Below are 23977 nucleotides of genomic sequence, written 5' to 3'. Positions count from 1 at the left end.
ACTGCAACTCTTATCTTCTGGGGTTCTGCTCTCCCTGAAGCTACGTCACCGTTCGCTTTCCTTACAATTCCTTTACATTTTAAGAGTAACAGAGCTAATCATAGAGAAGGGATAATAGAAACCACCATGTTGTTCTGAGAAATGTTACAAAGCTTAAGAAAACTTACAATGTGCTACTCTACATGGAAGTTTAAGAGCAGATGGAGCCTATCATCTAATATTTACATGCGAGGACCTCCTCTTACTGGTTTTTACCCTTCCACTACTTACCAATGCAATTGCTAAATATTTAAATCAGCAAATATTTATGAACTTTATAAAAGGAAATACCATACTGCCTCTAAAACAAGGATTCTAAGAAAAAGATTTCTTCTTTCACGTAAAACACTAATCTCTTTCAAAACACCCAGTCTTTGTATTTGAGTAAATTGCTACCAATAGCACCTATATAAGACAACTTTTAATCTACGAAGACACATAAAAGAATTAAGAACAAAAATCACAGAATCCATAGTTCCCTGCTAGACAAAGATTCATCCTACAGTTATTCATTCTCATTTATAACCATATTTGCATAAAACTACTATCTGCCTAAAGAAACCAGGGTTACTACTTGAAAACTTGGCAAAAAATAAGCCCATTAATCGTTCCCTCACAACCAATATATCCTTTATTTAGCACATGCAGAGCATAAGTGCCTGGAATAAGTATTTGATGCAATTATAATGGCACAAACAAAAAGCTATCCCAAGTTAGCATGCCATCCACACAAAACTGCTAATTTTGCAGTCATGCTCATCTTAAAGGTTTAGTGTTGGTATTGTACTATTTAAAACCAAGATGATATTTAACTGTATCAAAACAGATCCCATGCCACATATTGCCCCAGAAGCTTCAGCTTGTTTACACATATAATCACCAATCATTAGTAAAGTAAAACTAATAGTACATACTGTAAAATGTGTAGTTTTTCCTGGTTGTGGAAGGGACCTTCAACTTTAGATTCTGCCAACAGTAACAGTAAAGGAATTACCTACTGCCATTAAAATCCCCAAAGTCACTCCAAGATTAAGATGCTTCAGATTACAGGTTCTTTTTGACCAGTCGGTATTTCTTCAATTTTCAGACCCATGTTTAACCAAATAGCCCCAAAAGAACAAATGTGCCATTGTGTTTACCAAAAGAGGCCATCCTATCAATGCTATTTCAAAATTTATTAAAATTTTAGGTTAGGCCAGGTGTAGTGGCTCACACCTGTAATCCCAACACTTTGGGAGGCTGAGGCGGGCAGATCACAAGGTCAGGACTTCAAGACCAGCCTGGCAAACATGATGAAACCTCATCTCTACTAAAAATACAAAAATTAGCCAAGCGTGGTGGCGGGTGCCTATAATCCCAGCTACTTGGGAGGCTGAGGCAGGAGAATCACTTGAACCTGGGAGGCAGAGGTTGCAGTGAGTCAAGATCGGCCACTGCACTCCAGCCTGGGCAGTAGAGTGAGACTCCGTCCCAAAAAAAAAAAAAAAGATTTTAGGTTGGGCACAGTGGCTCATGCCTGTAATCCCACCACTTTGAGAGGCCAAGACAGACGAATCACTTGAGGCCAGGAGTTCGAGATCAGCCTGGCCAACACAGCAAAACTCCGTCTCTACTAAAAATACAAAAAAAATTAGCAGGGCACAGTGGCAGACACCTGTAGTCCCAGCTACTGGGCAGACTGAGGCCCAAGAATCGTTTGAACCAGGGAGGGAGAGGTTGCAGTGAGCCGAGATCGAACCACTGCACTCCAGCCTGGCAACAGAGCAAGACTCTGTCTCAAAAAAAACAAAAAACAAAACAAAACAAAAAAAAAAAGAAAACACATTTCATAGTTTTGTTCACATAAACAAAAAAAGAATGTGTAAGTCACTTCCAAAAATATTTCCCCTTTTTATCAGCTGTATACCTTTACTAAGGCCAATAAGAACAAATTCCAAGCATTGCAAACCCATATATTAATATTACACTGGAAAGATGGCCTAAGTTTGACAGCAATAATCTTTTTTTTTTTTCTTTTTTTGAGACACAGTTTTGCTCTCGTTGCCCAGGCTGGAGTCTTGACTCACTGCAACCTCCGCCTCCCGGTTTCAAGTGATTCTCCTGCCTCAGCCTCTCAAGTAGCTGGGATTATAGGCACCTGCCACTATACCCAGCTAAGTTTTGTATTTTTAGAGGAGATGTGGTTTCACCATGTTGACCAGGCTACCAGGCTAGTCTCGAGCTCCTGACCTCAGGTGATCCACCCACCTCGACCTCCCAAAGTGTTGGGATTACAGGCATGAGCCACCACATCGGCCAAATAATCTTAATAAGAACAAGAGACTCAAGGCTTCCTCAAAGTAGAGGAACAATCAGCTTCCCTGGCTAGAACAGAATGTTTACTGATTAGGTATCTAGGTCAGAAGTCACTCCCTAACCCACCAAAGAGGTATAACAGCAGTTTACCTTCAGGCATCAGAGTGGTCACTAAAAACCAACCAATAATCTAAGATAAGCCCCCAAGTCTCAGATAATAAATGAAAACTTACCAGATTTACTCTGACATGCATACAGTTGTACATAGAATGCCACATACAATCAGAAGCAGTGCATATCACCACATCTGCTTTTATTACTTTCCAAATTTTCCCATTTTTCTTTCTTTTTTCTCTCTCATTCTTCTGCCCTCTCTTGTGCAAGCTCACGCACTCACTGACACTCTCTTTCTCTCTCTCTCTCTCACTCTCGCTCTCTCTGTAGAGTGTAAGTTACAAAACAAATTCAATTTACTCAGTCCACGCTGAGAGAAAATAGTTTTGATAATGTAATGTCTGACTTATTCATGAGCTTGTACAATACCTGGAATCATCTGTCACTTCTTCAATAAAGCCTGATTCACATCTGGGACAAATATATTCCTATAAAAGAAAGGAAGAAACAAAAATTTTTCATTAGAAAGTTAAGTGAGATCTGTAGTTTTAGAATAACATGCAGTATACAAACTGAGGCTCTGAAATGCTGTATGTACTTGCTGGCTCGAGTAGTATTTTTTTTTTCTTTTGTGATCTGTCACCCAGGCTGGACTGCAGTGGATCATGGTTCACTGCAACCTCGATCTCCCAGGTTCAAGAGATCCTCCTGCCTCAGCCTCCAGAGTAGCTAGGACCACAGGCATATGCCAACATGCCTGACTAATTTTTTTTTTATTTTTTGTAGAGGATGAGGTCTTGCTATGTTGCCCAAGCTGATCTCAAACTCCTGAACTGATCTTCCTGCCTCAACCTCCCAAAGTGCTGGAATTACAGGCATAAGCCACTGAGCCCAGCCTAGTTTCCTCTTTTCCTTTTTTTTTTTTTTGAGACAGAGTTTCGTTTTTGTTGCCCAGGCTGGAGTGTGCAATGGCATGATCCCGGCTCACGGCAACCTCCACCTCCTGGGTTCAAATGATTCTCCTGCCTCAGCCTCCCGAGTAGCTGGGATTACAGGCATGCGCAAACATGCTCGGCTAATTTTGTATTTTTAGTAGAGATGAGGTTTTTCCATGTTGGTCAGGCTAGTCTCAAACTCCTGACCTCAACTGATCCACCTGCCTAGGCCTCCCAAAGTGGTGGGGTTACAGGCGTGAGCCACCATACTCAGCCTTTTTTTTGAGATGGAGTCTTGTTCTCTTGCCCAGGAGCTCAGGAGCTAGAGTGCAATGCAATGGCGTGATCTCAGCTCACTGCAACCTCCACCTCCTGGGTTCAAGTGATTCTCCTGCCTCAGCCTCCCGAGTAGCTGGGATTACAGGCTCCTGGCTAATTTTTGTATTTTCAGTAGAGACGGGGTTTCACCATGTTGGTCAGGCTGGTCTCAAACTCCTGACCTCAGGTGATCCACCCGTCTCGGCCTCCCAAAGTGCTGGGATTACAGGCATGAGCAACCGTGCCCAGTCCAGTACCAGCCTAGTTTTTTCTATTATACTCTGGCAAATACAGAATTCCATAAAATATTTGCAGAATTGCTTCATAGCTACCTAAGTGGTTTCCACTGACAGCTGAAAGGTAGAGTGCCAAAGATTTTTTTCTTTATTTTAAAATTTAGGTTATTTATTTATTTATTTATTTATTTTGAGACGGAGTTTCGCTCTTGTTGCCCAGGCTGGAGTGCAATGGTGGGATCTTGGCTCACCACAACCTCTGCCTCCCAGGTTCAAGCGATTCTCCTGCCTCAGCCTCCCAAGTTAGCTGGGATTATAGGCATGCACCACCACCATGCCCGGCTAGTTTTGTATTTTTAGTAGAGACTAGAGACTGGGTTTCTCCATGTTGGTCAGGCTGGTCTTGAACTCCCGACCTCAGGTGATCCCCCCGCCTCAGCCTCCCAAAGTGCTGAGATTATAGGTGTGAGCCACTGCGCCCGGCCTATTTTTATTTTTTTTTAAAGACGGAGTTTTGCTCTTGTTGCCCAGGCTGGAGTGCAATGGCACGGTCTTAGCTTACTGCCATCTCCACCTCCCAGGTTCAAGCCATTCTCCTGCCTCAGCCTCCCAAGTAGCTGGGATTATAGGCACCCGCCACCATGCCAAGGTAATTTTGTGTTTTTAGTAGAGACGGGGTTCTACCATGTTGGTCAGGTTCGTCTCGAACTCCTAACCTCAGGTGATCTGCCCACCTTGGCCTCCTAAATGGTGGGATTACAGACGCGAGCCACCTCTCCTGGCCTAAAATTTAGGTTTTTTTATTTAGAATGAATTCATCGTCTAATTTTATCTTCAAATCTAACAAAAAAGCTCCACTATATATATACATATATCAAAGCAGTAAAATATTATGATAATGACAGGTATACAAACCACTACCTTTAGGCTGGGCGCAGTGGCTCACACCTGTAATCCTAACACTTTGGGAGGCCAAGGTGGACAGATCACTTGAGGTCAGGAGTTCAAAACCACCCTGGCCAACAGGGTGAAACTCTGTCTCTACTAAAAATGTAAAATTAGCTGGGGTGTGGTGGCGTGTGCCTGTAGTCCCAGTTACTTGGGAGGCTGAGGCAGAACTGCTTGAATCCAGGAGGCAGAGGTTACAGTGAGACCAGATAGTGCTGTTGCACTCCAGCCTAGGCGACAGATCCAGACTCTGTCTCAAAAAAAAAAAGTAAGAAACTGCTACTTTTTACTATGTAAAGAAAGAGACTGCCACTTTTTACTATACATACAAGAGACATAAATTGGGCCAGGCGTGGTGGCTCATGCATGTAATTCCAGCACTTTGGGAGGCCAGGCAGGTGGATCACCTGAGGTCGGGAATTCGAGATCAGCCTAACCAACATGGAGAAACTCCATCTCTACTTAAAAAAAAAAAAAAAAAATTACAAAATTAGCTGTGGTGGCACATGCCTGTAATCCCAGCTACTCAGGAGGCTAAGGCAGGACAATTGCTTGAACCTGGGAGGTGGAGGTTGCAGTGAGCCAAGATTGCACCATTGCACTCCAGCCTGGGCAACAAAAGCGAAACTTCATCTCAAAAAAAAAAAAGAGAGAGACATAAACTGAGTAACAGCATAAATCAATTTGTAGACTAGGGACAATGAAGTAGTACAATATTTCTATTCTAATCTATCTTCTGTTTATCAATGATTCCAAATAAAACCTAACATTCTCAAATACCCTACAGAAATGACAATTCAAATAACCAAAACAATTCCATTAAGTCAATTTCTATTTCCTTCAATAATAAATCTTTATTTTAAATAGTATCAAGCGTTGGGGACAAGAATATACTTTAGAGACTGCCTTATAATAATTTTTTAAAGTATATTTTAACTACCTATGAAAATAGATCTGGGAAACATTTTTTTTTTAACCTCATCCTGGACTCCAAAGGCACAGGAAAGACATTTTCAACCATTTTCTTTCTCATTTATTTATTTATTTATTTTTGAGACAGGATCTCACTCTGTTGCCCAGGCTGGAATGCAGTGGCACAATTTTGGCTCACTGCAGCCTTGACTTCCAGGGCTCAGGCAATCCTCCCGGTCTTAGCTGGGACCACAGGCACACACCATGGCCAGCTATTTGTATTTTTGGAATAGATAAGGTCTCGCCATGTTGCCCAGGCTGGTCTGGAAGAACTCCTGAGCTCAAGCAATCTGCCCACCTTGGCCTCCCAAAGTGCTGGAATTACAGGCATGAGATACTGTGCCCAGTTCAACTATTTTCTTATGCCCTATAGTTTCTGAACCCTAAATTTTGTTTTACCTGAAGATGATGTAAGCTGTATTTGACTCTTCAAAGAAAGACAGGATGGCAATTCAAACACTCAAATGCTTTTTTTCTAAAGAGATGGGGTCTCATTCTGTCACGAAGAGTGGTGTGCAGTGGCACAATCACGGCTCATGGCAGCCTCAAACTCCTGTGCTCAAGTGATCCTCCCTAAGTGCTGGGATTACAGGCATAACCCATCATGCCTAGCCCTCAAGTCCTTTTTAAAAAGGAAAAAAAAAAAAAAAATCCCTCATGTCAAAAAGATTAGTTTCTTGAGGAGACAGTCAAACCAAGAAACAGCGAATCTAATACAATAATTGCTATAATCAATGAACACTGGAAACAGAAACAAATACAGAGTTTGCCTGGGAGAACTAGGGAAAGCTCTGACTGAAACAGAGACCTAAAATATTTGTCCAGTGAAAAAGGAAATAATAGGTTTAGGACCATGATGATAGAAAACAGCATGCATGGAGGTTGGAAGGGAGTGGTATGAATGTGGATATGCAGACAGGCAGATAGGGGTCAGAATGTAGAAAACTTTAGATAACTATTAATATCAACTTTACCCTGAGGATCAGAAACTCAACCTTTTTTCTCCACTACACACATGAAGGATGAGACACATTCACAACTGGCATACTGTAAACTACTCCAGAAATAAAGTAATCTGAGGACCACATAAATCCCTGAGTCCTCCTCTACTCCTTCATCCCCTACCCTCCCAGAAAGCTGCAACTCCATCCCTTTCTCTCCCATTAAGAAAATTTATCTGGTCAGATGTGGTGGCTCATACCTATAATCCTAACACCTTGGGAGGCTGAGGCGGGAGGATTGCTAGAGCTCAGGAGTTTGAGACCAGCCTGGGCAACATAGTGAGACCTTGTCTCTACAAAAATTTAAAAATTAGCCAGGCATGGTGGCACATGCCTGTAGTCCCAGCTACTTGGGAGGCTGAGGCCAAAGGATCACTTGAGCCCAGGAGGTTGAGGCTGCAGTGAGCTGTGATGGTGCAACTGCACTACAGTCTGGGTGACAGAGTGAGACCCTGTATCAAAAAAAACATATATATACACACACACACATATACACATACACACATACACACGAGTGTATCTGAATGCCGAATGCAAATGAGACTGATTTTGGAAAGCTAACCTTATCTATTCTAATGTCTAAAATTAAATTCAAAAAAAGAGTCAATAGCAAAATGAAATCACAGTGCTAGGTCCTCTTTTCTCTCCCTCTCTCACTCATTCCTATTGCTATAAATATCTCTATATGCTAACTCCCCCCAAATGTATATCTCTATCCCAGGCCAGTCTTCTGAATTCCAGACTCACTCACTCTTATATGTATGCTCTCTCACACACTTTTTCTCTCTTACACACACACACCCTCTAGAGACGTGGCATACCAGTTTGCTCATACTAGAAACCCAAGGGTCATTCCTAACGCCTCTCTTTCACCTCTCACCATCAAATCCTGGTACTCCAAACACAAACACATTTCCCAAATCTACATACTCCTTGTGCTGCTGCCGCTGCCGCTACCTTAACCCAAGTCAGTACTGGCTCTGGGCACTAAATATCTTCCCCTCTTTCTTTTTCCTTTTTTTTTTTTTTTGAGATGAAGTCTCGCTCTGTCATTCAGACTGGAGTGCAGTGGCACCATCTTGGCTCACTGCAATCTTTGCCTCCTGGGTTCAAGCAATTCTCCCACCTCAGCCTCCAGAGTGGCTGGGATTACAGGCATGTGCCACCACACTCGGCTAATTTTTGTAGTTTTAATAGAGACGGTGTTTTGCCACGTTGGCCACGCTAGTCTTGAACTCCTGACCTCAAGTGATCCGCCTGCCTCAGCCTCCCAAAGTGCTGGAATTACAGGCATGGGCCACCACGCCCAGCCTGAATATCTTCCTTCTTAAGTCGTGTCCTGCTTCTCATTTAGTCCTTTCCAACATAAAATCAAAAAAGAACCATCTTTTTAAAAGCATAAAACAGACCACGTCATTACCCAGCTTAAAATCTTTCAATTATTTACAAAAACACTTAAAATTAAATTCTTTAACACGATTTACAAGGCTGGTCTGTGCTCAACTTGACAATCTCATTCTAGACTACCCACCTCTCCCTTCCCTCAGTGTGTTCTAGCCATAAACTAGCCTTCTTTTGATTCTTCGAACTTATCAAGCTCAGTACTGCCTAAAAGCTTCCTGTAACTTTCTGCATGGCAAGAGGCATCTAATCTTTTTTTTTTTTTTTTGAGACAGAGTCTCACTCTGTCGCCCAGACTGGAGTGCAGTGGTGTCACCTCGGATAGGGATCACGTGAAGTCCCCACTTCACATGGTCACTTCACGTGATCCCAGTCACGGTTCTGTGTCCGGAATGTATTCCTTCCGGTGGGTTCTTGGTCTCACTGACTTCAGGAATGAAGCCGCAGACCCTGGCAGTGAGTTTTACACTTCTTAAAGATGGTGTGTCTGGAATTTGTTCCTTCAGATGTTCAGATGTGTCCAGAGTTTATTCCTTCCGGTTGGTTCGTGGTCTCGCAGACTTCAGGAGTGAAGTCGCAGACCTTCGCAGGAAGTGTCACGGCTCTCAAAGGTCGCGCGCCTCTGGAGTTGTTCCTCCCAGTGGATTCGTGGGTTCCCTGGCTTCAGGAATAAAGCCACAGACCCTCCAGGTGAGTGTTTCAGCTCATAAAGGTAGTGCGGCCCCAAAGAGTGAGCAGCAACAAGATTTACTGTCAGGAGCAAAAGAACAAACCTTCCACAGCTTGGAAGGCGACCAGAGCGGGTTGCTGCAGTGGCCTGAGGATGGCCCGCTTTTATTCCCTTATTTGTCCCCACCCACATCCCGCTTGATTGGTTCACTTTACAGACCGCTGACTGGTCCATTTTACAGAGCGCTGATTGGTCCATTTTATAGACTGCTGATTGGTACCTTTTTACAGTGTTGATTGGTGTGTTTACAATCCTTTAGCTAGACACAGAGCGCTGACTGGTGCATTTACAATGCTTTCGCTAGACACAAAAGTCCTCCAAGTCCCCACCCAATCCAGAAGCTCAGCTGGCTTCACCTCTCAGTTCTAGGAACCAGGCTGTCAACCACTACAGCTCCTTCACAGGAACATGACACTTCAGAGATATGAATCAAACTGTAAAAGTGCTCTATGGTTCTTCCTGTCATTTGGAAGTGACAAGTACTCCTTCCATTTATAAGCAACAATCAAAGCTTTCTAAATAGTTATATTTTGATTTCAGGGAAGAAAAGCTAAAACTCTTCCCAAATGCTCTGTTAATTATTCTTGATAAAAGTAGCTAATTATAAAATAAACCTCACAGCCTGGACTATCCTCCTGCAATCAACATTACAGGAACAACAGAGAATTTTTTAGAATATACAAGATCTTCATTCTCTAATTATCTAAGTAAAAAATGCACATTTGTATCTTACATACTTTAGTAGTCTGATTTCAGAACAAAGTCTGGTCTCAGAAAACTATTTCACTTCCGTTTCTTTAATCTGCCTCTTAGATACTTGGAAACCCCAAAATGATACTCTAAAGTTATTATATTTCCTGTTTCTAGATTTTCCTTATAAAGGCTTCATATCACTCCACTTACTAGTACCACTTTTCTTCTGGATTCACACAAGTCACTAGCTTTCCCATGATTTCCAGCTATGTTAAGGGTCCACCCCTTCACTGTAAGAGCTCAAAAACTCTATCAATTGCTTCAAACTAATCAACAGACAAGGTGTTAGATGAGGACAGATATAAGATTGGTTATAAGCTGATAATTGTTGAAACTGTATACATATAGATTTGTTATATTATTCTGTCTACACATTTTGTGGTACAAAATACATAAAAATTTGCCATCTTAACCTTTTTTTTTTTTTTTTTTTTCCTGAGACAGGGTCTCCCTCTGTCACCCAAGCTGGAGCGCAGAGGCATGATCTCAACTCATTGTAACTTCCGCTTCCTGAGACTACAGGTGTATGCCACTGCACCCGGCTAATTTTTGTATTTTTTGTAGACATGAGGTTTCACCAAGTTGCCCAGGCTGGTCTTGAACTCCTAAGCTCAAGCAATCTGCCTGCCTCAGCCTCCCAAAATACTGGGATTACAGGCATGAGCCACCACACTCGGCCCACATTAACCATTTTTAAGTGTAACAGAAGTGTTAAGTATATTCACATTGCTGTGAAACAGCTCCAGAATCTTCTCATCTTGCAAAACTGAAACTCTATACCCATTAAACAACAACAACCCATTTCTCCACTTCATTCCCTGGTAACCACCATTCTACCTCTGTTTCTATGAATTTACAATTTTTGATAATGACACCAACAACCCAACTGTCCCACAGAACTGACGATTATAGTTTCTTTTGAAAAAAATAGTTATTGACCCTCCCAGTCTTAAAACGTGAAAAACTTACATGTCTTATCTGAGTTCCTTTCTCAGGAAACCATCAGGTCTCCCAGATGATATCAAGGAACTGAAACTTACCAGATCACTGCATCTAAATAATGAAACCTCAGACCCTTCAATCCATCATGATTGCCTAAGTGACCTCCTGCTTCCTGTTGACCAACTTCTCTTCCTTATCTCTCCCTAATTCCTGTTTTCCTACATGTAGTTACAGTTCTTCCCTGCTATATAAGGCCTTAATTTTAGTCAGCCTGGGAGATGGATTTCAGACTGAGTTCCCGTCTCCTCAGCTACAGCACCCAATTAAAACCTCCTTCCCTGGCAATATTCATTGTCTCAGTGACTGGCTTTCTGGGCAGCAAGCAGCATGACCTAGAATACACCCCTGGTGTTTCAGTAATAATACCTAACATAAGTGAAAGCATACAGTATTTGTCTTTTTTTGACTGATTTATTTCACTTAATATCCTCAAGGTTCACCCACACTATAGCATGTGACAGGATTTATTTCCTTTTTAAGGCTAAATAATATTCTATTGTGTGTATATACCATATTTTATTTATTCATCAAGAACATCTGGGTTGTTTTCACCTCACAGCTATCCTGAATGTGCTGCTATTAGCATAGGTGTGAAAATATCTCTGAGGCCCTGCATTGAATACTTCTAGATACATATCCAGAAGTGAGTTTGCTGGATTACATGGTAATTCTATTTTTAATTTTTTGAGGAACTGCCATGCTGATTTCCATCACAGTTGTACCATTTTACAGTCCCACTAATAGTGCACAAGAATGGTTCCAATTTCTCGTAATCTTCACTAACACTCATAATTCCCTGTTTGATTTTTAATAGAAGGCATCCTAATGGGTGTGAGGTGATATCTCATCGTGGTTTTGATCTCTCTGATGATTAGTGATGATTAGTGATGTTGATCTCTCTGATGATTAGTGATGTTGAACATCTTTTCAAATGCGTCTTGACCACTGGTTTATTATCTTTGGATAAATGACTATTCAAGTCATTTGCCTATTTTTTAATCTGTATATCTGATCTTTTGTTGTTGAGTTGTTGTTCTTTCTACATTCTGGACATTAATACTTTAACAGATATACAATTTACAAACATTTTCTCCCATTCCACAGGTTGCCTTTTCAAGTTGATTGTGTTCATTGATGCACCATAGTTTTTAAGTTTTATACAGTCCTATTTGTCTATTTTTGCTTTTGTTGCCTGTGCTTATGGTGTCATATGCAAGAAATCACTGCCAAATCCAAAGTCATAAGGCCTTTCCCCTAAGTTTTCTTTTAGGGGTTTTACAGTTTTAGGTCTTATGTTTAGGTCTTTAATCTACTTTGGGTTAATTTTTATATATAGCGTAAAATATGAGTCCAACTTTTTGTTTTGCATGTGGAAGTCCAGTTTTCCCAACACTATTTGTTGAAGAGACTGTCCTTGCTCCACAGAGTGGTTCTGGCACCCCTGTCCAAGATCATCTGACCACATATGCAAGGGTTTATTTCTGGAGTCTCTATTCCATTGTCTATATGTCTGTTGTTATGCCAGTACCACACTAGTTTTATTACCATAGCTTAGTAATATAGTTTGAAATCAGAAAGTTTGAGTCCTCCAGCTTTGTTCTTCTTTTTCAAAACTGTTTTGGCTATTAGGGGTACCTTGAGATTCCAAATTAATTTTGGGATGAAACTTTTATTTGCAAAAAAAAAATGCTGTTGGGATTTTGATAGGTATTCTGTTGAATCCGTAGATCGCTTTGGGCAGAATTCATATCCTAACAATATTAAGTCTTCCAATCCATGAACACAGGATGTCTTTCTATTTACTTGTAAGCTCTTGAATTCTTTTCAGCAGTATTTATATTTTGTTTTGTTTTTTGTTTTTTTTGAGACAGAGTCTCGCTCTGCCACCCAGGCTGGTGGTGCAGTGACGCGATCTCAGCTCACTGCAAGCTCTGCCTCCCAGGTTCATGCCATTCTCCTGCCTCAGCCTCCCGAGTAGCTGGGACTAGAAGTGCCTGCCATCATGCCCAGCTAATTTTTGTATTTTTAGTAAAGACGGGGTTTCACCATGTTGGCCAGGATGGTCTCGATCTCTTGACCTCGTGATCTGCCTGCCTCGGCCTCCCAAAGTGCTGGGATTACAGGCATGAGCCACTGCGGCCGGCCTCAGGGTTTTCAACAAATAAGATCATATCATCTGTGAACAAAGGTAATTTTACTTCTTCCTTTCTAATTTGGGTGCTTTTAAGTTCTTTTTCTTGCCTAAATTGGCTCTGGTCAGGACTCTTAATACTATGTTGAAATAGTGGTGGCAAGAATGAGCATCTTTGCCATGTTCCTGATGTTAGGGAGAAAGCTTTCGGTCTTTTACCACTGAATAAGATGTTCACTGTGGGCTTTTTTTTTTTTTTTTTTTTTTTTGAGACGGAGTCTTGCTCTGTCGCCCGGTCTGGAGTGCAGTGGCCGGATCTCAGCTCACTGCAAGCTCCGCCTCCCGGTTTTACGCCATTCTCCTGCCTCAGCCTCCCGAGTAGCTGGGACCACAGGCGCCCGCCACCTCGCCCGGCTAGTTTTTCGTATTTTTAGTAGAGACGGGGTTTCACCGTGTTAGCCAGGATGGTCTCGATCTCCTGACCTCGTGATCCGCCCGTCTCGGCCTCCCAAAGTGCTGGGATTACAGGCTTGAGCCACCGTTGGGTTGAGGGGTGGGTGAGGGTGGGAAGGGTCTTGCTCTGTTGCCCAGACTGAAATGCAGTGGTACAATCTTGGCTCACTGCAGGCTCAACCAATCCTCCTACAAAAGCCTCCAAAGTAGCTAGGACTATAGGCGTACATCACCATGCCTGACTAATTGTGCTTATTTTTTGCAGAGATTAGGTCTTACTTTGTTGCCCACGCTGGTCTCAAACTCCTGGACTCAAGCGATCCTCCCACCTTGGCCTCCCAGAGTGCTGGAATTACAGGCATAAGCCAATATGCCCAGGCCACTGTGGGCTTTTCATAAATGCACTTTGATATGCTGAATTTCCTTCTATTTCTAGTTTGTTGAGTGTTTTTATCATGAAAGGGTGCTGGATCTGTCAAATGCTTTTTCTGCATCAATTGAGATGATCATACAGTTATTGTCCTTTATTCTGTTAATGTGGTATTCTCTTTACTTTGATGTGTCTGGAATTTTCCATGATAAAGTTTGTTTTGTTGTTAAGTTACAACAGTCTAAGAAACATAGGCCAAGAAACAGTTAACCAAACCATATACTGAGCAAACTTGTGGCCATTTAAAGTAGACGATCAGGCCGGGCGCGGTGGCTCAAGCCTGTAATCCCAGCACTTTGGGAGGCCGAGACGGGTGGATCACGAGGTCAGGAGATCGAGACCAGCCTGGCTAACACGGTGAAACCCCGTCTCTACTAAAAATACAAAAAACTAGCCGGGCGAGGTGGCGGGCGCCTGTAGTCCCAGCTACTCGGGAGGCTGAGGCAGGAGAATGGCGTGAACCCGGGAGGCGGAGCTTGCAGTGAGCTGAGATCCGGCCACTGCACTCCAGCCTGGGCGACAGAGCAAGACTCCGTCTCAAAAAAAAAAAAAATAAAAAAAAAATAAAGTAGAAGATCAGAAGTAATTTGTTACGTTAGAATTAAGGGGGGAAGTCTACTTATATTTACTAAACACATTTTGTGCTTGACATTGTGCTATTCCACTTAACCACTCTGTGAGGTAAATATTGTTATTGCTATTTTACAGACAAAAAAATGAAGGAAAAAAATTGTTTGTGCCCAGATGACCTTCCAGAGACAGCCCTAATAAGATCTCTCAGCCCATATATTCTTCTGCAATGTGACCTTCCCACTCCCTTTAAAGACATGGAGTCTATTTCTCAAGCCCCTTGAATCTGGGAGGCCCTGTGACTTCTTTGATACAATACTGTGCCAGTTCCAAAGCCCTTAACTGCCTGGCAACTTCTACTTCCTAACTCTTGGAACCCTGAGTAGCCACATAAGTTTAGGCTACTCTGATATAGACAGGCCATCTCAAAGAGCACAGAGACATCAGACAAGTAAAAGGAAAAAAACATCTTAGATCCAGCCTAGGGCAGAGTCTTCAGATGGCCCCATCTCCAGGTACCATCTGACCACAACCACATGAAAGACCTTAAGGGGAGAAGTGTCCAGCTGAACCCTGTCAATCCACAGAAACATGAGAGATAATAATAAGCTATTGTGTTAAGCCACTACATTTTGGATAGACTTGTTAGGCAATAATAGAAAACCAGAACATAGCCCAAGGGATGAAAAAGAGCTTTAGGCCGGGCGTCGTGGCTCACGCCTATAATCCCAGCCCTTTGGGAGGCTGAGGCGGGTGGATCACAAGGTCAGGAGATTGAGAACATCCTGGCTAATACGGGGAAACCCCATCTCTACTAAAAATACATAAAAATTAGCTGGACGTGGTGGTGGAAGCCTGTAGTCCCAGCTACTCCAGAGGCTGAGGCAGGAGAGTGACGTGAATTCGGGAGGTGGCGCTTTCAGTGAGCCGAGATTGCGCCACTGCATTCCAGCCTGGGCACAGCGCGGAGCGCAGAGCGAGACTCCATCTCAAAAAAAAAAAAAAAAGAAAAGGCGCTTTAAACCTTGGTCTTTCTTGAATCCAAAATTCCATCTTCTTTTCATTACACCACGTTAATTGAAAATAACTATGCTTTTAGGCCAGGCACAGTGTCTCACGCCTACAATCTCAGCACTTTGGAAGGCCGAGGAGGGAGGATCACTCGAGGCCAGGAGTTTGAGCCTGGCTCAACATGGCAAAATCCCGTCTCTACCAAAAATACAAAAATTAGCTAGGCATGTTGGCACATGCCTGTAATCCCAGCTACTCTGAAGGCTGAGGCAGGAGAATTGCTTGAACCCAGGAGGCAGAGGTTGCCGTGAGCCAAACAGTGAGATTCCATGTCAAAAAAAAAGAAAAGAAAAGAACTATGCTTTTAAAGGAACACTAAATCAAGAATAATAATGAATCAAATGCCAGTTATATGGCAGGCACTATGGAAATCCTACACTTACATATTAATACGTCAAGTCTTCGCAACAAACCTCTCCCCAAAATATTTCCAATGTATACAGTCAAAAAATCTTACCCCTCAAAATTCAGTAACTAAATTCTTTCTTTTTTAACTGAGACAGGGTCTCGCTCTGTTGCCAGGCTGGAGTGCAATGGCACGATCTCGGCTCACTGCAACCTCTGCCTCCCAGGCTCCAGAAATTCTCTCACCTCAGCCCCCCAGTAGCTGGGACTACAGGCATGTACCATTACGCTCAGCTAATTTTTGTAATTTTTTTGTAGAGATGTTTTGCCATGTTGCCCAAGCTAGTCTCCAACTCCTGAGCTCAAGCAATCCTCCCATGTCAGCCTCCCAAAGTGCTGGGATTACAGGCGTGAGCGACCACGCCCGGCGGAGTCATTTCTGTCATCCCATCTGTAAAAGAAAAGCATAACAAAAAATCAGTTACTTACCTAGAATCATTGGAAACAGGAACCCAATTGTTTCCAGCAAACTAAGTTGCTTTCCCCCTTGGATCTAAAAGATTACTGTAAACAACTCTAGTGAAGATACTCAGTAGCAAGTTCTGAATCAAGAACAACTCCCTAAGCTTAGCTTAGCCCTGATGCTGACCCACATAAAAGAACAGGCCGGCCCGGCCTAGTGGCTCACACCTGTAATCCCAGCACTTTGGGAGGCTGAGGCAGGAGGATCATGGGGTCAGGAAATCGAGACCATCCTGGCTAACATGGTAAAACTCCTTCTCTACTAAAAATACAAAAAAAAAAAAAATTAGCCAGGCGTGGTGGCAGGCGCCTGTAGTCCCAGCTACTCGGGAGGCTGGGGCAGGAGAATGGCGTAAACCTAGTAGGCGGAGCTTGCAGTGAGCTGTGATCGCACCACTGCACTCCAGCCTGGGCGACAGAACAAGACTCTGTCTCAACAAACAACAACAACAACAACAACAACAAAAAGAACAGGCCAAGAGGACACAAAGCACTAGAAATATAGGAAGGAAAGGGAAAGGGTGGTTTTAATGCATTATTTTCTTTTGTCTCCAGTATTTCAAAGGATTAGTTATCACAATATGTGACATCTTAGAGGACAAGGAGCTATGAATTCAGATCTTTTATATCAGGTCACATAATGGGAAATTTACATATTCTTGAACCCTATACAAGTTTGTATCCAATACATATTCAGTGCATCAAATGTAATATAAAGACTTACTACAGGGCCGCGCGCGGTGGCTCAAGCCTGTAATCCCAGCACTTTGGGAGGCCGAGACGGGCGGATTATAAGGTCAGGAGATCGAGACCATCCTGGCTAACACGGTGAAACCCCGTCTCTACTAAAAAATACAAAAAAAATTAGCCGGGCGAGGTGGCGGACGCCTGTAGTCCCAGCTACTCGGGAGGCTAGAGCAGGAGAATGGAGTGAGCCCGGGAGGCGGAGCTTGCAGTGAGCTGAGATGCGGCCACTGCACTCCAGCCTGGGCGACAGAGCGAGATTCCGTCTCAGGAAAAAAAAAAAAAAAAAAAAAGACTTACTTATTTCCTAATTTCACAGCTATGTTTGTCTACCTCTTCATTATCAACTCAAAATGTTTATTTTATCTAAAACAGAAGTTCCAATGGTGATTAAAGTGTCAAAAAAAAAAAAGCCCATTTTCTGTCTAGTCTGACAGTCACAATATTAAGTTAGTCACATTCTATTGTTTATATTCTCTTTGAGTATGGCATGGCAAGACAGTCAGAAATTCCTAATTAGAAGGATTAAGAACACAAAATGTTTGCTACACATCACAGCTTCTAGGCCAGTACCCACTGTACTTTTAATCTGATGCTAAGTCTCATCACTAGGTCAAAGACCCTGCTTTTTTCTAGAGACTGGTTCCCTTTTCAAGCCAGGTTATACATCCTCCTCCCTTTTCAAAAGCATCAAATGAACCCCAAAATAAAGACAACAGAACTTCTGAGTTCCGTTCCCAGTTCCACCATTATCTTCAAGGTCTCTGTGAAAATCTCTTTCTAAAGTACAAATACTGTCCTCACTGACTTCTTTCTCTCAACTCTCCTTCAAGAAAATAAGGAAGACATACCTCTCATTCATTACAAGAAAGAGAAAGTTTCCAGTCTAAACATTTTGAAATTAGTTCTCTGAGCTCAAGGAGTTGTAAGCAATTGTTCTCTTGGCTATTAATAAGGAAAAGCAGTTTACTAAAAAGGAAAACAACAGGCCACAGTTTCAGTGTTACACAAGGATACCTATACAATTTAAATACTGTTTGAAGAGCTGTGATTCAGTTCCAGGCCAATAAAACTACCTTGATTTATTTATGGTCTCACCCCTAAGAATAGTAACATTCACATTCACAATCTTTATCATCTTTTTTTTTTTTTTTTTTTGAGATGGAGTCTCACTCTATTGCCCAGGCTGGAATGCAGTGGCGCGATCTCGGTTCACTGCAACCTCCGCCTCCCACGCTGAAGCAATTCTCCCACCTCAAATTCCCAGTAGGTGGGAATACAGGTGCCCGCCATCACGCCCAGCTAATTTTTATATTTTTAGTAGACCAATGGGTTTCACCACATTGGTCAGGCTGGTGTTGAACTCCCGACCTCAAGTGATCCACCTGCCTCAGCCTCCCAAAGTGTTGGGATTACAGGCGTGAGCCAGCGCACCCAGCCACCTTTATCATTTTGTTACTTAATTCAGGCCATGATTGAACACTGACATTACAGATTCCAAACAGGAGTGCATAATCAACCAAGCTTCTTTAGCTCATTGTGTACCAAAGCAGAAAATCAGGTCACAAGACAAAGTGTTACTTGATACGAGCTTGATCAGATGGTCAAGAAGCCAAATTTTCTATGGAAAAAACACACGGGACTACAAGAATTACCAGAGAAAATGTTAACCTCAGACAACATAATATAGCAGAAAAGATTTATAGTGTTTTTGGCTTGCTCACACTAAAGGCAGCAAGAAAGGAAACAACCCAGTGGCATAAATATAAAATGATAAATTGAGCCAAACAGTATAGATGTTTAGCTCTGATGTGTACCACAATCGTTTAGAAAATGTATTTTCTTGCTTTTAGCTTAGGCCGACAGAATCTTCTTTCACAAAGTGACAACATTCATTCACTCAGCAAAAATTCTAAGCTGTATAATATTCCAAGCATTATGTAGAAAGAAAAATAACCTGGAATTAAAAGTCACTAAAATCACCTACAAAGTGTATGGTTTGATAAAATCATACTTCCCTTAACCATATTCTAGTAGTTAGGGAAGTCAAAAGGCATATAAAATGAACTTCTGAATATCCTAGTCTTAGGTACTTAGCCTCGAAATGAGAACTGAGCAACGCTTCACAACAGCGTAAGTGGTTAGAGTAATGAATGTGAAGCAAAACAAAGCCGGACTGGTAATCATTTCAACTATGTATGTGCACTTCAAAACATCATGTTGTCCATCTTAAATGCATGCATGCATGCACGCACACACACACACACACACACACACACACACACACAATTGGACTGGAATCACAGAATAACCAACCAGTTGTGTGAGATTGGGTAGCTTACTTCATCTAAATGAGATAGTACCTGGAATATACTAAATTCTCAACAAACTGTAGATTCTAATAAATTATTCTGAGTGATTTGGATATGGAATATTTCTCAAACCATGTTTCACAAGATATTAACCAGTGGTTAAGGGGGAAAAAAAAACTAGATTTAGAAAAGCCTGAACTAAATATCAAACATGCTGCTTTAATGAATTTTTCAGAACCATTAATATGCCATTCTGTGTCACAAAAGGGGAAGTGGAGGGATGGAGATAGGGAAACAGTTTGGTATGCAATATTTTACCATAATTCTGAACTCCTATTAAATCTCCTGGCACACAGTTTGAGAAACACTGACCTAGACTACTGATTTCCATACTTTTGGTTCCCATAAAGCAGTTCGATTTTTAAATTAAAAAACTGGAAACCCGCACGTATTGCCAGCTTTTTTATTTTGCCAAGTATAAATATTTTTTTAAATAACCATCTACTATCACCATCATTTCATTTTAAAAAGTACTATTTTACCATGTACCCACAGAGCAATCAGAGCTTCTGACTGAGAACTCTTCATCAAAATAAAAGTAATACTTGGAATTCTAGCACTGACTTTCCATCAATGACATAAGAGAACTTCACAAGTATGATCTAATTCAATTCACGGCAGGAATATTCAAGTCAGGAAAGATCACATACAAACTGGTTGTTAACAGTAGCCGCTGACTATTGGATTAAGAAAACAATTAGTTAACTGAATAGAACTTTAAGAAAAGCAACATAAATGCAACCTCAAAGCAAAACAAAGAATATTCATAAAACAGTTCTAAAAACAAAAATTATCCCAGGCCAAGTTTACCTGTTACTGAATCCCAAGTCTTAAAAAAAAAAAAAAAAAATGAAGTTTTAATTTATTTAGTCAACATTACCAGCATTATTGCTTTGTTTGATTTATAAAAGGAAAACTTTGACATTGCTTTGCATTATGCCCTCCATCCTAACATTTTCAAGACTGTTCATCATTATGAGATAAAATATGTACTAATAGTTTATAACTCATGAAGCAGATTATTTCAGGAGTAAAATCTAAATCCTAGTATGTCAGTGGCTACCACATGATCTATGTGGAAAAACTACAGAAGAAAATTTCCTTACACAAAATCCAAAAATATGCCAAAGCTCAAATCACTAAACCGTAGCTAGCAGGAATAAACACAACTATCTCATTTTACAGACAAGGAAAATGAAGACCCTGAAATGTTCAATAATTTAACAGCTAAAATAAAACATTTTTCCCATAGTACTATATTATTATTTATATATAATTAAAATAAATAAAATCAGCTATAAAAAGGGCTGACAACCGTTGCAAAATGAGGGCTAGTTGTTAGTTTTACAGCTTACAACAACAATATCTCAGATCTGAAATGGGCAAAAAGGCATTTGCTCTAATCCAGAGATAGCTACATTAATATAATGTTTAAATGAAATATGAAATTTAAGTCCAGGCGCAGTGGCTCACGACTATAATCCCAGCACTTTGGGAGGCCGAGACGGGTGGATCACTTGAGGTCAGGAGTTCAAGACCAGCCTGGCCAACAGGGTGAAACCCCATCTCTACTATAAATACAAAAATTAGCTGGGCATTGTGGCACATGCCTGTAGTCCCAGCTGCTCGGGAAGCTGAAGCAGGAGAATCTTTGAACCAGGGAGGCAGAGGTTTCAGTGAGCTGAGATCGTGCCACTGCACTCCAGCCTGGGCAACAGAGAGAGACTCCATCTCAAAAAAATAAAATAGATAAATAAACATTAAATTTAAAGAAAGCCAAAGGAGGAGAAAATATTTAAAACCTCATTTTACTACCCATTTTTCTCAACATTTTATTAATCTCCTTACTTCTTCCTCAATATAGCTGATACAGTTTGGATATGTGTTCCCTCTAAATCTCATGTTGAAATTTGATCCCCAATGTTGGAGGTAGGGCCTAGTAGGAGGTATTTAGGTCATGGACACAGATCCCTCATGAATGTCTTGGTGTAGTCCTTATAGGAATGAGTGATGTGGTTATTTACAAGAGTGTGGTACCCCTCCCCTTTCTCTCTTGCTTGCTCTCTTGCCTTGTGGAATACCTGCTTCCCCTTGGCCTTCCACTATGACTGGAAGCTTCCTGAGGTCCCACCAGAAACAGATGCTGGTGCAAAGCTTCTTGTACTGTCTGCAGAGTAATGAGCTAAGTAAACTTCTTTTGTTTATTTTTTGTTGAGACAGAGTCTCCTTCTGTTGCCCAGGCTGGAGTGCAGTGGCAGGATCTCAGCTCACGGCAACCTCCACCTCCTGGGTTCAAGCAATTCTCCTGCCTCAGTCTCCTGAACAGCTGGGATTACAGTGATGTGCCACTGCGCCCAGCCGTAAACCTCTTTTAAGTTACCCAGCTTCAGTTATTCCTTTATAAGCAACACAAAATGGACTAAGTACCTAGAACAGCTCCTGGAATATAGAAGGTACCAATACAGTTACTGAATAAATAAAAATGGACTACCGGGCACGGTGGCTCAAGCATGTAATCCCAGCACTTTGGGAGGCCGAGGCGGGTGGATCACGAGGTCAGGAGATCAAGACCATCCTGGCTAACATAGTGAAACCCCGTCTCTACTAAAAATACAAAAAACTAGCCGGGCGAGGTGGCGGGCGCCTGTAGTCCCAGCTACTCGGAGGCTGAGGCCGGAGAATGGCGTGAACCCAGGAGGCGGAGCTTGCAGTGAGCCAAGATTGCGCCACTGCACTCCAGCCAGGGCGACAGAGCGAGACTCCGTCTCAAAAAATAAAAAATAAATAAATAAATAAATAAAAATGGACTGCTGTTACTGTTGCATAATCTAGTGCCTGTTACTTTAATATTATCAAATACAAACTAAATTCAAAGTGCTGTACTTCACAAATAGAGTATACGTGTGTGTCCTCAAAGAAAATATTGAGAATCAATCATTCAGGAATAGAAATAGACATACTTCTGGAGACCTTTTACAGTACTAGTGTTACAGTACTAGTGTTACAGTACAAGACAGACCTATATTATACTGCTAATCTTATTAGAAACCTTAGGAACTCTGAATCTGTCCATCTAATACTGATTGCATATTAAAACAGGATGCTAATATAATATTAAAACAACTTCTCCCTATCCATTCAATCAGCACCTGCACTTGATAGAGAATAATAAACCAACAATTTTAGTGATCAGTAAACTAAGGTTGAAAAATTCAGGAAATTAAACATTTTTATGATTCTCACTTATTAATATTACTTTCAACCACTTTTTTACTGCTACAGGTATCTGTAAATATTCATGGGGTACATGTGATATTTTGGTACATGCATATCAAGTCAGGGTATTTAGGGCATCCATCACCTTGAATATTTATCATTTCTATGTGCTGGGAACATCTGAAATCCTCTCATCTAGCTATTTTGAAATATACATTGTTGTTAACTTCAGTCATTCTACTCTGCTATCAAACATCAGAACTTATTCCTTCTATCTAATTTGTTTATACCCATTAATCAACCTCTCTTTATCCACATACCTCATACCCTCTACCTTCACACACCCTTCCAGCCTTAGATATCATTCCATTCTCTACCTGCATGAAATCAACTTTTTTAGCTCCCACATATGAGTGAGAACATGCAATATCTGTCTTTCTGTGCCTGGCTTATTTCACTTAACATAATAACCTCCAGTTCCATCTATGTTGCTACAAATGGCATGACTTCATCCTTTCTTATGGCCAAATAGTATTCTGTTGCATATATATATACACCACATTTTCTTTATCCATTCATCCATTAATGGATACTCTGATTCCATCTTTGCTACTGTGAATAGTACTACAATGAACAGGGAAGTGCAAGTATCCCTTTGATACACTGATTTCTTTTCTTCTGGATAAATAACCAGTAGTGGGATTGCTGGATTGTATGGTAGTTTTTAGTTTTTTTGAAAAATATCCACTCTGTTTTCCACAGTGACTACACTAATTTACATTCTCATCAACAGTGTTTAAGAGTTCCCTTTCTTCCACATTCTCGTCAGCATCTGTTATTTTTGTCTTTTTAATAATGGCCATTCTAACTGGGGTATAATGATATCTCATTCTGGTTTTGGTTTGCATTTCTCTGATGATTAGTGATGTTTCATATACCTGCTGGCCATTTATATGCCTTCTATTGAGAAATGTCTATTCATGTCCTTTGCCCAACCATTATTTGTTTTTTTAATTATAATTTCAACAACTCTTTAATCTAAAACACACAAATCAAGACTAGCAGTGAAAATTATTTGCTGTTTGCCTTTTACATGTTATTAAAAAGTAAATGTACCATTTATAAATAGTTTTTGCACTATATCAGCAATCCAAATAACTACTTTTTTTTCAAACCGATGAAGCTAAGATACAAAAATTTCTATTCCTCAACCTAACTTTTCTTAACTAGGTACACTAATACCTGTAAACATTTAGCAGTGACCATATTACAAGATCAGGATCTAATAATTGGCACCATAAATTCAAAATCAGGGAACCAACAGTTTAATAAGTTTGAGAGTAAAAGTACCTCACATTAGTACTTAGAGAAGATCCTCA

General features: G+C 41.1%; 1 protein-coding gene across 2 annotated transcripts in view; it reads right to left on the bottom strand.

Moving 5' to 3' along the window:
- RNF115 (ring finger protein 115) overlaps positions 1-23977 on the bottom strand; it is an 85985-nt gene that overhangs the window by 45473 nt on the left and 16535 nt on the right. The window contains exons 2-3 of one of the 2 annotated variants that reach the window (XM_033197928.1): positions 2878-2936; positions 954-1005 (exon numbers count right to left, since the gene is read on the bottom strand). In XM_033197928.1, the coding sequence (XP_033053819.1) occupies positions 954-1005; positions 2878-2887 (62 nt within the window). In that variant the 5' untranslated portion in view covers positions 2888-2936. The remainder of the gene's footprint in view (positions 1-953; positions 1006-2877; positions 2937-23977) is intronic. The other variant, XM_033197927.1, reaches the window with a different exon arrangement.

This window comes from Trachypithecus francoisi, unplaced genomic scaffold, assembly GCF_009764315.1.
Source record: "Trachypithecus francoisi isolate TF-2019V2 unplaced genomic scaffold, Tfra_2.0 Lachesis_group5, whole genome shotgun sequence".
In the NCBI taxonomy this organism is placed as follows: domain Eukaryota; kingdom Metazoa; phylum Chordata; class Mammalia; order Primates; family Cercopithecidae; genus Trachypithecus; species Trachypithecus francoisi.
Note: the sequence above shows the minus strand (reverse complement) of the source record. Positions and strands in the feature narration are given on the sequence as shown.